Source organism: Schistocerca serialis, chromosome 3, assembly GCF_023864345.2.
Source record: "Schistocerca serialis cubense isolate TAMUIC-IGC-003099 chromosome 3, iqSchSeri2.2, whole genome shotgun sequence".
NCBI lineage: Eukaryota > Metazoa > Arthropoda > Insecta > Orthoptera > Acrididae > Schistocerca > Schistocerca serialis.
The window spans coordinates 105,066,928-105,083,165 of NC_064640.1; the positions used below are offsets into that span (position 1 = coordinate 105,066,928).

The 16,238-nt window shown below is 36.1% G+C and overlaps 1 protein-coding gene across 1 annotated transcript in view; it reads right to left on the reverse strand.

Moving 5' to 3' along the window:
* Window positions 1–502: 502 nt before the first annotated feature.
* Window positions 503–16,238, reverse strand: part of LOC126470705 (uncharacterized) — a 46,336-nt gene continuing 30,600 nt past the window's right edge. The window contains exons 2-4 of the mRNA XM_050098707.1: window positions 12,617–12,786; window positions 10,021–10,083; window positions 503–697 (exon numbers count right to left, since the gene is read on the reverse strand). Of these exons, the coding sequence (XP_049954664.1) occupies window positions 503–697; window positions 10,021–10,083; window positions 12,617–12,786 (428 nt within the window). The remainder of the gene's footprint in view (window positions 698–10,020; window positions 10,084–12,616; window positions 12,787–16,238) is intronic.

The window sequence follows — 16,238 nt, forward strand, 5'->3', positions numbered from 1 at the left end:
AAGTGAACTGTAGGAAATGCTGTAATTTTGGTTAGAAAATAAATCCCTTGTTTCTCAAGTATTTCATTTCTGTGGTAAGAGAGATGAAAATTTCAGTGCCAGTGTACTTAATACTTCTTTTAGATTCATAGTACATGTCATTCTTGTATGTGGTGGATATTTCTGGATACAGAACAAAGCACATGAGAGAAAACAAGCAATGGTATGCATCCCCAACTGCTGAAATAATTTGTTACAAGATATTCTTGGACTCAGTCTAACAATGATTCTACTCATTCTTTTCTGGATGATGCAGATTTTTTTGAACAAGAGAAGAGTCCCCCCCCCCCCCCCCCCCCCCCCTCAAAAAAAAAAAGTTTCACATAATGGACAATGTGTATACAAATAAACCTTAAGAATTAATTATATATCTTCTTAAACTCAAAAACCATTTAAAATTTTTTATTTAAGTTTAATAAAATATTACTCAATCAAATACAAAAAATTTAAAATATTGGATAAACTAAAGGAACTCACCCTCCTCCGTTTTGTCTGATGACTGTAGCAAAGCAGAATAGCATGTGCAGGTCTGTGTCTTTTGTGTGTACATACATTCACGTAGAGTTTGGAGCCTACTCATATGTATAACTGTTGTGCTAATGGTCACCACAATACACAGCACACCGCCAACAAAACAACATATCCCACACAGCTTGATCTAAAACAAGACAACAGTTTGTAAATTACAGATTGTATTTCATTATAAGAAAGGATACAACAGGTAGGAGAGGGCTGTTAGGGGACTCCTAAGGGTATAACAAAATGTATTACATTTTTTAACTCTCATATACCTTTCAGCAACAACTCTTTCAGCATACTGACTTCCATTTGTAAATGAAGTAATTCAAGATGTGCAATAACACACACTTAATAACAGCCACAGATAAAAGTATTTGTAAGTAACAATGATAAAAAAACTAAGTATTTATGTGTAGATTTTATCTATTATCATCATTTCAAATGTTTGTGGATCTCAAGTTTGAAGAGTTCAGTGATAGGGTTGTTGTCATCAGATTTGACAGCAAGCCAATGCCAACAGTGGTAGCTCCAGTGCACAAAGCAATGTCACAAGCCACAGATGAAGAGAGAGAGAGAGAAAGTATATGACGATTATGAATGGATAATTCATTAAGTAAAGGAAGATGAAAATCTGATAGTCCAGGGAGATTGGAAAGCAGTCGCAAGGGAAGAAACAGAAGAAATGGTTATGGGAGAATATGGGCTTGGCAGTAGGAATGAGAGAGGATAAAACCAATTGAGTACTGCAATAAATTTCAGTTCATAATAATGAATATTGTGTTCAAAAATCACAAGAGGAAGAGGTATACATGGAAAAGATTCAGAGAAATGGGAAGGTTCCAGCTGGATTATGTCATGGTCAGACCCAAAATTAGATGTTGGACTGTAAGGCATCACTGGGGGAAATGCCTACTCAAGTTGGTGTGTAGAATCTATGAAATTGGCAACATACCATCAGGTTTTCAGAAAATATCATTCACAAAGTGCCAAAGATATCAAGTGCAGATAAGTGCAAGAACTATCACACCATCACACTAACAGCTCATTTTTACAAGCTGCTGACAAGGACATTATGCAGAAGAATGGAAAAGAAAATCAAGTATTCATTATATGATGATCAATTTGGCTTTAAGAATGGTAAAGAAACCACAGAAGCCTTCTGACAGAGCAGTTGATAATGGAAGCAAGGCCAAAGAAAAATCAAGGCATGCTTATAGGGTCATCAATCTAGAAAATGGTGCAATATATTTACAATCCTGAGAAAAACAGGAGTAAGCTTTAGGGAAAGGTGGGTAATACACAGTATGTACAAGAACCAAGGGGGAACATTAAGACTGGAAGAAAATGGTGCAATATATTTACAATTCTGGCAAAAACAGGAGTAAGTCTTAGGGAAAGGTGGGTAATACACAGTATGTACAAGAACCAAGAGGGAAAATTAAGACTGGAAGACCAAGAACGAAGTGCTTGGATTAAAAATGGTGTAAGACAGATATGCAGGTATTAATCTATACAATGAAGAAGCAGTTATAGAAATAAAAGAAAAGATCAAGAGTTGGTTAAAATTAAGCATGAAATGTATCAATGATAAGATTCCCTGATGATATTTCTAGTCTCAATAAAAATGAAGAAAGATTACTGGATCTGTTGAACTCAATGAACAGTTTAATGAGTACAGAATATGGATTAAGAGTAAACCAGGAAAAGACAAAGGTAATGAGATGTAGCAGGAATGAGAATAGCATGAAACTTAACATCAAAATTGATGATCATGAAGTAGATGAAGTTAAGGAATTCTGCTATCTTGGAACCAAAATTAACCAACACAGACAAAACAAGGAAGACATAGGAAGCAGATTAGTACAGGCAAAGAGGGCATACCTGGCCAAGAGAAATCTACTGGTATCAAATATTGAGGAAGAAATTTCTGAGGATGTACATTTGGAGCACAGAATTGTATGGTAGAGAACTATGGGCAGTGGGAAAACCAGAACAGGAGAAAATCAAAGGATTTGAGATGTGGTGCTAGAGTGGACTGTTGAGAATTAGGTGGGCTGATAAAATAAAGAATGAGGAGGTTCTTCACAGAATCAGTGAAGGAAGGAACATATGGAAAACATTGACAAGAATAAGGGACACATCAGCAGGACATGTATTACAACATCAGGAAATAACCTTCATGGTACTAGAGGGAGCTGTAGAGGGTAAAAACTGTAGGGGAAGACAGAGATTTGAATACATCCAACAAATAATTGAGGACATAGGGTGCAAGTGTTAGCCTGATATCAAGAGATTAGTGAAGGATTGGAATCCCTCACAGGCTGCATCAAACCAATCAGAAGACTAACGACTCCAAAAAAATTTCAAAATTGGGTGTGAAGTCTTGTACTTAATTTGTGCCCATTATACTGCACTTTTGTATGAATTTCTTACAACTTTCTTTCAGGCCATTTATTATTTCATCATTTGCTTTTAGTACTGTGCTGTTGTGTTTATGATATTGCTTTTCCTACAGTCTTTGTACATTATTTCCCAGGTTGTTTTACAGACACAACTGGCAGTACTTATGTAACAAGCATATGGTAAATATAATTTTATAACAATCTAGGATAACACCAGGATCAGTGTCTGTCTTACTTTGTATGATGTGAGCTTTGATATAGTCCATCATTTTCTAGTGTACTATTTGCAGACTTTACAAAGCTCAGTTCAACATAAACTGTTATGAAGAGACAGACCATTAGGTTGTGGTTTTGCCTCCTAATGGTTATAATAGTGAATTGTCGGTGTGGATAATCCAGTTTTCAAAGACTATATGAGATTACTTTCTTAGTTGCGGCAAGTTATGACATAGAAAATTCGTAAAAAGGTTTTTATTCATGTTGCTTAATAATATTTGATCACCAACAACTTCCATGTAAAATAGTATTAGTGTTGGAAACTCTTTATAGTGAAATAACTGTGAATCATTCCATAAAGCATGTTCATTAGTAATTAGGAATACAGCAGTCATGTGGTCTGTCCATGAAATTGCTGTGTTTCCTTTGGATTTATGACATGTGAGCACTATTGTTACAGGTCCTTGCATTTTTGTTGCATGTGACAGCAGCCCCAGATCTAGTATATTTCAGAACAGGGCAAAAACTTGATAGTGGCACCCCCCCCCCCCCTCCCCCCTTTCCCCTCGAGTGTTTGAGATAGGACATCAAAATTTAACAAAAATTTGATTTTTCAAAAATATGTTCACTTTGTAGCCCACTTCTTCCTGAAGAGTTTGATGCATAAAACATATATGTTCAAGAAAATGGAAGATGTTATTTGGTCTTAAGTGTGCCAAAGTGCAGTGCTATGCCTCTTCACACAACATTCTTCTATCTCACATCACTGTATTTCACTCTGTGGAATTCAAGCATGTATATTTTGTAATGGAAGCCATGAAACCTATATTCAGGACAGTGGAAATTAAAATGTCCTATAGTGCCTCTCCTGCTCCCATTGACTGGTCTGACATTGTAACCCCCTTAAAAAAAACTAATAATTAATACTGGGTGGGATTATTTGTAACCAGGAGAGTAATAAATCTTCAGAAACTTTGCTTTCTTTATTGTCTGTTAGCTAACAACTTTCTGTTTTGAGTGCCATAAAATTTAGTATATGAGTGTTGCCCACAATGTAATGAACGGATTTTTTTTCTTCAACAATCCTTTATTGAATGTAATGAGAATTACACATATGAAAGAATGATGTTTTATCTACACATTCAATTTTCCCACGTAATCTCCTTCCCATTCTATAGCCTTTCTCGAGCGCAAAACAAGGGCATCTATGCCTTGTCGGTACCAATCCTTGTCCTGGTGTTGGAGCCTGTGCTTCACTGTGTGAATCACCTCCTCATCATCCTCAAAATGTCTTCCACAAATGGCAACCTTTAATGGCCAAAGCAAGTGGAAGCCCAAGGATTTGCAGCAATATGTCAGGTGTGATGGACGTGGATGGTCTCCCCAGCCATTGCAAATTGTGGGGCTCCGACAAACTGCCTTCTGATGATCTCAACCTCATGCCCAGTGACTAACTGTACTTCTGTCAACAGCAGATGCTCCATAGATTTTGCACAAGTGTTTGTGAATATTCCCCACAGTTTCTTTCTCTGCAGTGAGAACTTTAATGATGGCACATTGCTTGTAACATACATCACCTACAGATGCCATTTTGAAACTGTAGCAGCTTCACTATTTGTCAGTAGTGATGAAAACTTGGTCCACTCATTCAGGAGACTTTAAATAAGACATACATAATGTTTTGCATTTCTAGCATCGTTTTTGGGTGAGAAAAAAATGCAGTGTATTACTTCCTGGAAACCCTCATAGGAAAGATTAAACCAGCAAAGACAAGAGACAGGTAAGGCAGTAGACATTTTTTCAATCCTTATGTCCCAGCATTTTCTCTCTCTGTAATCTTGCTACAGCTTTATACAGCATGCTTTCCTTTCTGTGAAAGAACCTCTTATCTCATCAACATTTGTCAAACACTTTTCTACATGAAAAATCAAAATGTCATTGTCTAATACTGAAAAAGCTGTTAATACAAATAGTACCGAAGACTGGTGTGGTTTCTCAATTTGATTATGTCTATTTTCTCAGTGTTGCTAGATAAAATGAAGTAGGCCTTTCTAATATTGCAGCAATTGTAACACATGCCAAATAAGCGAAACTGTTTCAGAAGAAATGGTCATTTTTATCTACCGTATTTACATAAATAACATGATAGAATATAATTCATGAAGTACCAATATCAAATGCTTAATAGACCTACTACAAGCAAAAAGTTTTATGTTAGGAAACAGTTTCAGATTTCATTCATATGCTCCAGTTTATCAAGCATGAGATCAAAAAGTAGTAGTACAAAATTTTATATAAATTTGGAATTGTCATAATTCTTCCATACAATTTGTGTGATTCTGTAATATTCCTGCCATTGTCAAAACTTATTCTCTGGTTAGCTTCACTAACCCTGCCAGAATCACCAGTTTAGTTATCCTGCATTTATTCTCCATTTGTTTTAATTTTTTTTAATATGTGTTCATACAACACATTTCCATGCTATTCTGAGAATAGAACTTAAGTGGCTGCTAACCATGGACTGTATAACTGGGGCCTAGTAGTGTAGCAATCTGGCAAAAATTTTCTGTCAAAATTTCATTTCATATGTAATCTTTCTTAAATCTTAAAATTTCCATTCAGTAGTCTGAATCTATGGATTTCGCTAGTAATTATAGCAATGTTGATCATTCTCATACCCAATCAACCACATAAACAAACAGTGATTAGCATTCACCCATGCAGGTTTATTCAGCTCAGCTCTTATAGACCTGACCCCTTTTGTCTGTAGGAAAGTTTTTATTTCTAGATGCTATGGGGATTCCCTTGGCAGAGATGTCACATAAACTATGCACAAATTCAAAAATTAACTTATGATCTGTTCAGATAGTAACTTAGAATGTGTTCACAGATGTTCAAAATCCAATATGGATGCATTTGAATATCGTATGAACAACTGATAGACCAACATGTGCTAGATGCTAGGCGCTTTGCAAAAAAAGGTTTCTTTTTCTTCAAGAATATTAATTTGGCACCCCCTGAAATTGCTGCCCAGAGCAGATACCTTCGTTTGTGCCCCCCCCTCCCACCCCTCCAGATCTGGGTCGGTATAGCACGTGGCAGCAGTGAAAATGCAGAATTCTGAGAAAATACTGTAATTCTTTGACTGTGGTTGGCCAAGAGATCTGGTGGATGGCTTTCACTTTGTGAGGTAGTGGCAAGGAGCCAGACGGGAAAATATGATGGCCAGGAAAGTCCACTTGCGGTTGACTGAAGATCATTTTATCATGTTCAGTACCACCTCATACTGTTCTAGCCACCTGAATACCTCAACGATATGTTGACAGTGCTGTTCTAGTGAGACTGAAAATATCAGCATGTCATCTAAGTAGGCGAAACAAAAGGAGAGCCCTTGTAACATAGAACTGATGGATCTCTCCCAAGTTTGCATGACTTTCTGGAGGCAAAATATCATGAACTAGCTCTCAAATAGGCTGAACAAGGTTATTATGGCTGTCTTCAGAATATTTGTATGTAGGCCTTGGTGCACACTGTACAGGCAGGTGCCACTCATCACATGGTTGTAGTTGCAGAGTAATGGCACCGGGTCTCAATCTGGCACTGTATGGGCATTGAATGCTCTGTAATCACCATAAAGCTGCCATGGGCCACACTTCTTTGAACCAAATGCAATTAAAAACACTGCATGCCATATGTTGCTATGGAGAAACTGTTGATAACAGTTAGTCAGAACGACATTGGCTGCCTACAACGGCATATCATGGTACGCGGGTGTACAGGAGCAGATGCACAGATTGGACCCTGTGTCCACTAAATATTTCAAACCTGTCCGTTGGGCAGTTTTGAACAGATGCTGCAGCATAGATCAGATGAAGTACCTACATACAGTGGCACACCTGTTTTCCAAATTTACTATGATACCAACAAATTTTTGTTGTGGTTCAGTGACTGGTGCAGAAGTGGTGGAGCATCCTCAGTGACTTGGCCAGCCTCGATCACTACTTGCATCATACTGAGATAATTATTGACTCATGTGCTGGGTCAACACGTCCACTTTAGCTGTCAGTGCATCATAGTCTACACACGATGCAGTTGTTCATGTGCTTGTGCACTGTATGGTTACCATATTGATGGGCGCCGCAGACATAGCATCTTGTACTTTATCCACCAGGTCCACCACTGCATCTGGAGAGATATCTAACTCAGATGCTATAATCCCCTTAATTGGAGACAGCAAACAGATACTCCAAATAGTTCATAGCAGGCTGTCTGGATCTGTACCAGCATTGATCTTACTCTGCAGGTACTGGGATGGTTTGTGGTCCACAATGCCCTCTTGTGTTAAAACCTGATGGAGGCATTCTTCTAGTGAAGCTGATACTTTCTGATTAACTATGTCTTCAGCCAGTCATATGAATTGCTTTCAGGTGGTGTGGTAATAGTAGTAGTAGTAGTTTATTCATCCAGAGACAATTTACATTGCATGGATTTCGTCAAAAAATACATAGTATATATATATATATATATATATATATATATATATATATATATATATATATATATATATATATATATATATATATATATATAGGGTGAACAATACTATACAAAATACAGATGTGCATAGTGGACTACATAACATCAGACCACATTGAAATAGCATGTACAACTTTGATTATTTACATTGATGTATGAGAAAGACTTTTTACATGGAATACACAGTTGACATTTAGATATAACACATACAATTCTAGCACTTTTGTACATATTATTTATTTAGATCATAGCAACAGTCAGATAAAAATTACTATTGGCACAGAGTACATCAATATAGTTGTTTAGGATGAAACTATTCCAGGTATTCTTTTACACTATAATAGCAGTTGGTCATTAAAAATATGAATACTGCTTCTTTAAATGAAGACAATTTTTTTATTTCTTTTATCTTTACCAGTAGTTTGTTATACAATCTGCTTCCTTGTATGTTTGTTTGTTTCTGCGCCAAAGCCTTGTTAACTCTTTTTATATGAATGTCATTGCACTTTCTTGTGTTGTAAGTATGTAGATCCGAGTTGGATTGGAAATTGTTAATATTTCGTTTTACATTAATTACGCTTTTCTGTATATAGAGGCACGGTAGGGGTAGAATATTCAGCTGTTTAAATAATTTCCTTGAAGGAGTTAGCCTTGAACTGTTGGTTCTCCTGCACCTCAGTGACATAGCAGTGGTCGAGTTGACTTGACCAATGTGAACTTCACAGACTCCGCAGTGATACCCAAGTAGAAGAAGCTAGTTTCAACTTGTGTGAATCAGAGGGCTGGATTGTGAGACCAGAAGGGCAGCAATCGAGCTGTGTGTCTTAACACAGGGGGATTCATCACTACCAAGCATTCCATCATCTCACAAATTACCTTTGATAGTAACATGTCAAATTCATGCATTATGCAGGCAGATCATTTTGGGGTCATCACTTTAGCCATTGAGCTGTGATCCTGCCAATCCAACTGTAAATCTCACATAGAGTTATGATTAATTTGTACAAATGACACCTTCATTCTGAAGTAATAATAACTTTGTTCATTGTTGAATCTGGACAAAACAGTGAAACTCGTGAGCATCATGAATGCAGATATATGTGCTAGTCAGGAATGAACAAAACTGCTCTGTTTACCGTAACTAAAATGACCCAAGACAATGATAATTCTTTGTTGAAGAAAGAGTGTACACAAAACATAAAACTTATAGGCCTGAGAATAAACAGAACATAGGAAACATAATAGGAATTCTGCAGTCCTGGAAGCTAGCGCAAAAATTGTTTTAACAGCACAAAGTTTATAAACATAAAAATCACACCACACATGCATCACACTGCACAGACAGCGCTGACAGCCATGATAACTACACATCATAACTACGTAGTATCAAAACTATGGCCCAACTTTTTGCATGGGGTCAACTGCTCGGGGCTGATATCTTGCAGGGGCACTTTTTTCTCCACAAAATATGAGGCCATGTTCCCTTGTCAGTAGTATCATAAAGTTGGAATTTAAATTTATACTGTGTGTAGCTCACAATACAAATGAAGACAACAATGAGAGATTCCCCAGTTATTTAATTATTAGCATTTAAAGACAAATATTTTTTATTAGTACCAGTACTTCACATAGTGGCTACACTTGTTTGTGCATTCCCTATATCATCAATAAATTTCTGCAATAGCCTCTTTAGTTACCTACTCATGTATCCACATCACTAGCATTGCAAATACAATGGGAGCTGTCCATTATTGTTAAACTGAAGCAGAAATGACATGATTTTCGTAGAATTGTCAGAATTTGAAAGGCCACATTTTTTCCACTAGGAAATTCTTGTGGTTAAAAGACTTGATGAAACAATTATAATCATACACATTGTCACAATAACAGAAAACCAGGACGGGATACAAACAATTACAAATTATGTTATGGTGACAACTACTCATCTTTTAGTGAAACATATTAGTAATGGGAAGACCAGTACAAAATGCTGAACAATGTAACTCAAGTTTCCAACTTTCATTCTTATACAGAATGCAGCACACTCACATATAATGCAAATTAGATTTGGGTGAATGTGCTCATGCATACATGCATGTGCCTGCATGTGCACAGGCTCCATTTGTATGTTTGCAATCACTCACAGCTTTAGGCAGATCAATATAAATAATGTACATTTATAAGTACCTTTACGTACACTTAATAATATTCACTAAGTAGTTCTAAAGAGTTTCTAATACAAATAATTGGTGCTAAGGAGGAAAAGTTCCCTGCCATTTAAGGTACTTCAGTGCAGTGTTTTGCTTACCAGGTATTCGTAACGATTCTTCCTACTTGCCAAACACATCACAATTAATCCAGTGACAATGAGCTGGAAAGAAATAAGAGAGGAAGCTTGTTTTAGTTGTATTGCATTATGCATGAAGTGATATTCCTGTTATTTTAAATGTGATGTAACCAGTCACGTAAAATTTAATGAATTATTGTTCTCCACAGTGAAAGAACCTACCAACAAAAATAAACATCAAGAAATTGATGTATGATTGAATCAATACACACTTTCTGTGTGTACTTTCCACTAATCATAATCAAGTGACAAAAATGGTATAAATAAATTATCACTAAATTCTCAGTTCATATGAAAAAATAGCTCAATCTTAATTATATGTTTTGACCATGGACACTTGCAGCCACTACTAAAACATTAGGTTATCTAACAAAAAATAATTAAATCGTTTGCATAAAGAAACATAACTGTAGCCAGTATTTCAGATTATAGGTTCAATCTGCGAAATGTACCAAAAAATAATAACCTAGAAGTTTCTGAGACTTAATTTCTCATCTTATATTCTGTTTCTTTGTCTTTTCTCATGTTATTTAATCATTTTCACATGGAGAGATGTCCCACCTGAAGAATCTCAACTATACTGGTTATTGCAGTATAATACTTTTGGCAGCACTTCAGTTTGCTATCCATAAAAATTTTCCTTTAGTTGTCATCATAGTTTTTGAAAATGTATGTTAAAGCACTGAGTAATTTGCTTTTTGTTAGTGTTAAATACAAGGAAGGCATCTCATTGCAACTGAAGACTTGAAAAACAAGTTAATACGTTTTCCTGTTGTATGGGAACATCCAGCTGTCAAGACATAAGTAATGCTTACTATAATATGTTTTCCAAATAAAATCCCACCAGCAGAACATATTTAAGTGTTAAGATTCTTGTGTTGCTGCAAATAAATAATTCTGTGAAATGCTATGCTTTTGTAATATGCTTCTTCTTTATTTTGTAATGTTTGTCAAAAGAACTGCTCTCAGATCTCATACTATCAAAATAAAATGAGAACAAAAAGGAAAGGCCTAACTAGTTTTGGTAAATGATAAAAATCCAGGACATGTGGAATTAGTACTAAATAAAACAGGACCTCAGAATGTGGTGTGAATACATTGTGTGTTCACTAGTTACAAAAATTGTTCCTCAAAATGTGTTTTCCATGGAACTGCAGATGAACAAGGACATTCAACACTGTTGAGAATATCAAGATTTGAATTTTTAAAAAATTTTTTGTGAACTGAAGTGCCTAACATACACTGAGGTGACAAAATTCATGGGATAGCGACATGTACATATTCAGGTGGTGATAGTGTAATGTACACAAGGTATAAAAGGGTAGTGCATTGGCAGAGATGTCATTTGTACTCAGCTAATTCATGTGAAAAGGCTTCCCATGTCATTATGGCCATGAAACAGGAATTAGCAGACTTTGAACACAGAATGGTAATTGGACCTAGATGGATGGGATATTCCACTTTGGTATTCATTAAGAAATTCAACTTTCTGAGATTCACAGTGTCAACAGTGTGCCAAGAATACCAAATTTCAGGCATTACCTCTGACCATGGACAACACACAGTCCAACAGCCTTCACTTAATGACCAAGAGCAGCAGCACTTTCACAGAATTATCAGTTATTCACACAACACTGTGTGAAAAACCCACAGAAATCAATGTGGGACATATGACAAACTTAGCTGTTAGGACAGTGTGACAAAATTTGCTGTTAATGGGCTATGACAGCAGAAAACTGACACGACATGACATTTCCTGCACTGCCCCACCTCGGTTCATGACCATGTCATTGGACCCTTGATGACTGGAAAACTATGGCCTGGTCAGATGAGTTCCAATTTCAGTTGGTAAGAACTGATGATACAGTTTTGAGTGTGGTACAGACCCTTGACCACAGACCCAAGTTGCCAACAAGGCACTGTATGAGCTGGTGGTGACACTGTAATGGTTTGGACTGTATTTACATGGAATGGACTGGGTCCTCTAGTCCAACTGAGTGAATCATTGACTGGAAATGATTATGTTTGTCTACTAGGAGACCATTCACAGTCACTCATTGACTTCACATTCTCAAACAACAGTTTCATGTCACCAGGTCACAATTGTTTGTGATTGGTTTGGGGAACATTCTGGTCAATTTGAGTGAATGGTTTGACCACCCAGATCATCCAACATGAATACCATCAGTCATTTATGGGACATAATCGAGAGGTCACATTGTGCACATCATCCTGCAATGGCAACACTTTTACAATTATGTATGGCTGTAGAGGTTGCATGGCATAATATATCTGCAGGGAACTTCCAACAACTTGTTGAGTCCATGACACACTGAGCTGCTGCACTACACTGGGCAAAAGGAAATCCATCATGATAATAGGAGGTATCTCATGACTTTTGTCACCTCAGTCTAAATTGTCTCTACAAACTGTGTTCATATGTTATTTTTTAGTTTAAAATTTTATTTATTAGTGAAATTCTTCCACTCATATGTTATGATCAAACTGGAGCCATGTGACAGATAAAAATTTATATACACATTCAATTACATCTTACCATAGTTGCTGGTACATAAGTTGGTACAGTCTCAAAGTAATTCAGTGAAGAAGTGTATGATCGTAGCATGAAGTATACTGTGAGAAACAGTATTCCCAAGAGTACAGACAGTCCTCCACATGCTGTGCAGAGGAAAACATATTTTCGGAGCCAGCAGGAATGTGGCAGAGCTGAAACAGAGCAGAAAATATTTAGCTTTATTCATAGTTGTAAACTACAGAGATGAAGGCATTTAATTGACTATTTAAAATGTGAATGTAATGAAATTGTTTCTCAGTTTATCAATTTTCTCAGCTGACAATTTAAAAACAAATTTTATAATACATAGACATAAATGGAGCCTGTGATCCAATTCTTTCTCTATCCAAATACATCTAAATTAATTCTGGGCCTCCTTATCAACAAGACTGATGAATGACTTGACAGTGGGTTATGATCAGTGATATGACCCATACCACATGCCTCTAAGTTCTGTATAGTGTGAATCCCAATGACCTCACTGGTTATGGTCACTTCACAAATAATCATTACATTTTAGGCTAAGCAAGAATGTAAAATGTTGGAAACTCTGCAATTGATACTAGGTCATACGAATGATACAACATGAGAAGATGCCATTAGATCACAAGTGGCAGCTTGTTACCATTGACACAGTCTGGAAATCAGGCTGATTTTATGTCCTTTTGCCAACCTAATCAACTCATGGTGAACGGAATTCTGTTGTGAGGTATTAACACTTACAGATCCTATACTGGAAGATGTTTAATGTATAGTATCATCAGAGTCTCACAGGGTGCAAGCCTGCAGATGCTAGCTGCCACAGAAGTAGCTGAGGTCAAATCATGGCTTTCGCATTGTTTTGCCTATCTAACAACACTGTTCTCTACAATGGATGGCTCAGAAACTGAATCCCAGTGCAGTTTCCTACCAATGTGTAAGGACTATTTTACATTATGTCAAATTTTGTAGTGTTCCTTGTTAGGCCCACTTTGGGCAAGCCATTTATGAGATGATAGCTTTATTAAGCAGCCAAGGGAGATAATTTACATTAATTATATCTGTTCATTACAAACAGTGCACTAAAATGCAACAAACTGCACACAAGAAAAATAAAGGGTTAGGTGTGGTAGCTGCATGAAAGCAATTAAAGTACATGAATTACCAACTTTGGACCACAGCTAAGTTGATGGTATTGGTAGTGGTTGTTGTTTTGCAGTTGTCACTTCAAGGACAGGTTTGAGGCTTCATCCCACACCAATCTATCCTGTGCAAGGCTCTTCATCTGTGCACAACTACTGCAACTTACAACCATTTGAACCTCCTTGCTGTTGTCAAGCCTTAATACCCATCTAGAATTTTTACCCTCCACAATTCCCTCCATTACCAAACTGACGATTCCATGATACCTATCAAACTGATTCCCTATTTTAGTCAAGCTCTGTCATTTTTTTTCCCTCCCCAATTTCGTTCAGTATCTTCTCATCTAATCTTCAGCACTCCCCTGTTATACCACATTTCACTTTTTTTTTTAGACTGAACTGTTTATCATCCACACTTCACTTCCATACTAGGCTGCACTCCAGACAAATACCTCTAGAAAAGACCTCCTAACATTTATATTTGATTTTAACACATTTCACTTTTTCAGAAATGCTTTCCTTGCTATTGCCAGTTTGGACTTTATATCCTCCCTAATTTGGTCATCATTTGTTATTTTTCTGCACAAATAACAAAACTCACCTACTACTATTAGTGTCTCATTTACTAAAATAATTCCCTCACCATCACCTCATTTAATCTGACTATATTCCATTACGCTTGTTTTGCTTTTGTTCATGTTCATCTTATAACCTTTAACCAAAATGCTGCCTATTCTGTTCAGCTAGTCTTCCAAGGCATTTGCTGTCTCTGACAGGACTTCGTGTTATTGGTAAATCTCAAAATTTTAAATTCCTCTCCCTGAATTTTAAGTCCTGTTACAAATGTCTCCTTGGTTTCCTTCACAGCTTGCTCAATGTACACATCAAATAACGTCAGGCACAGTCTGCAGCCAGTAATAGAAAAAGGTGGATTATTCTCCATGATCTTATACCACTCTTGCTGCTAATATTAATTATTTTTTTCTTTTAGAAACCGTTTTCATTAATAATGCATATAGACACAGCAACGTATAGGGATCTACAGGAAATTACGAAATTTGCATTTCATTAAATTTTGTTATACACAGTATAATTTACAGTCTGTTGATGTCAATAGTGTAAGGAGTTCATACAGGAACATTTTATTTAAAGAAATAATCATCAAAATTCTATCCTGATGGAAATTGTTTTAAAATTGACTTCGTTTATTTGAAAGCTCTTATTCTTCTCATTCAAGCAAATGTTTTACAATTTCTAAAAACTTAATATTCCAAAAGTTACTCATATTCAAAATGTTTGTTTTCCAGAATATCCTGATTTTAAAAAACTTTCCAACATCCACTGGTATAATTTTGTAGCCCTGATTTTTCTACTTCAAAAAATGTATACTCTTATTGAAACAATCTGACAGTTTATAAATTATTCCACTTAGAAAATTTCACTAATGGCAGGCCTTGTCTGGAAAATGCTTGGCAAATCTTGGGAACCCCTGAGCATATTAAAACTTCCCTGTAGTAAAGTAGTACCATTTTTAAATTATACAGATTCTGATTAAATAAATCTATTGTATCTTTGAAACTTTCTCTTTGTCTGTTTTTTTATGTTAATGTCTGAAATTAAATGGTACAGTCCTTTCCCTTCTCAGAATTTCTGTAATATGTGCATCTTTTTATTCCTGGCATATAAGCAACATTGACACAGCTACTGTATAGTAGCAGCTTAAACTGACAACTGTAAACAACAAACGTGCATTAGACCAAGCAGCTTTGGGGATATAGAAGTATGTAAGTTACTATATTTTGCGTATTTTTGTTCACTGATGTCTTATGGGATAATATTGTATGGCAACTCCTCACTTAGGCTAAAAGTATTCATCACACAAAAGAAGATATTATGTGTGGAGTTCATACACATACATCTTGCAGGTGTCCCTCTAATCCTAGAACATTGCTACTAAACTATCATAAAGTTTGCTACTCCGCATTTTATTAAAGGTAGTCAATTTATTGGTTATTTGTTAGCTAATTACCAGTATGAGCGCTCCAAATTAAGAACAAAATGTCGTGTTACACTCTACTGCGTTTGTAAATTTTGTAAGGGTTTAATAATGAGGATTAAGCAGCTTGGAATATTAACCATGGCCTCACAGTACATTTATTCATTTATGTAATCTGTTATCAACAATCCATCTGAGTTTGAGAGTAATAAAGATATTCGTATTTACAGCACTAGAGGGAAAAATGATCTGCATTACCCTTTATTGAATCTAGCTCTGCCACAGAAAGCAACAAATATGCAGTTATTAAACTCTTTGACAATATACCCATGGACATAAAATGTCTGGCAGATAGCAAAAATATCTTCGAATGTAGATTAAAGGGTTTTCTGCTTAACAACTCCTTCTATACCATAGAAGAATTCTTGAGTAGAGATAATTACTTATGACAATACCATAAATGGCCAGTATGCAACAATATAATAAT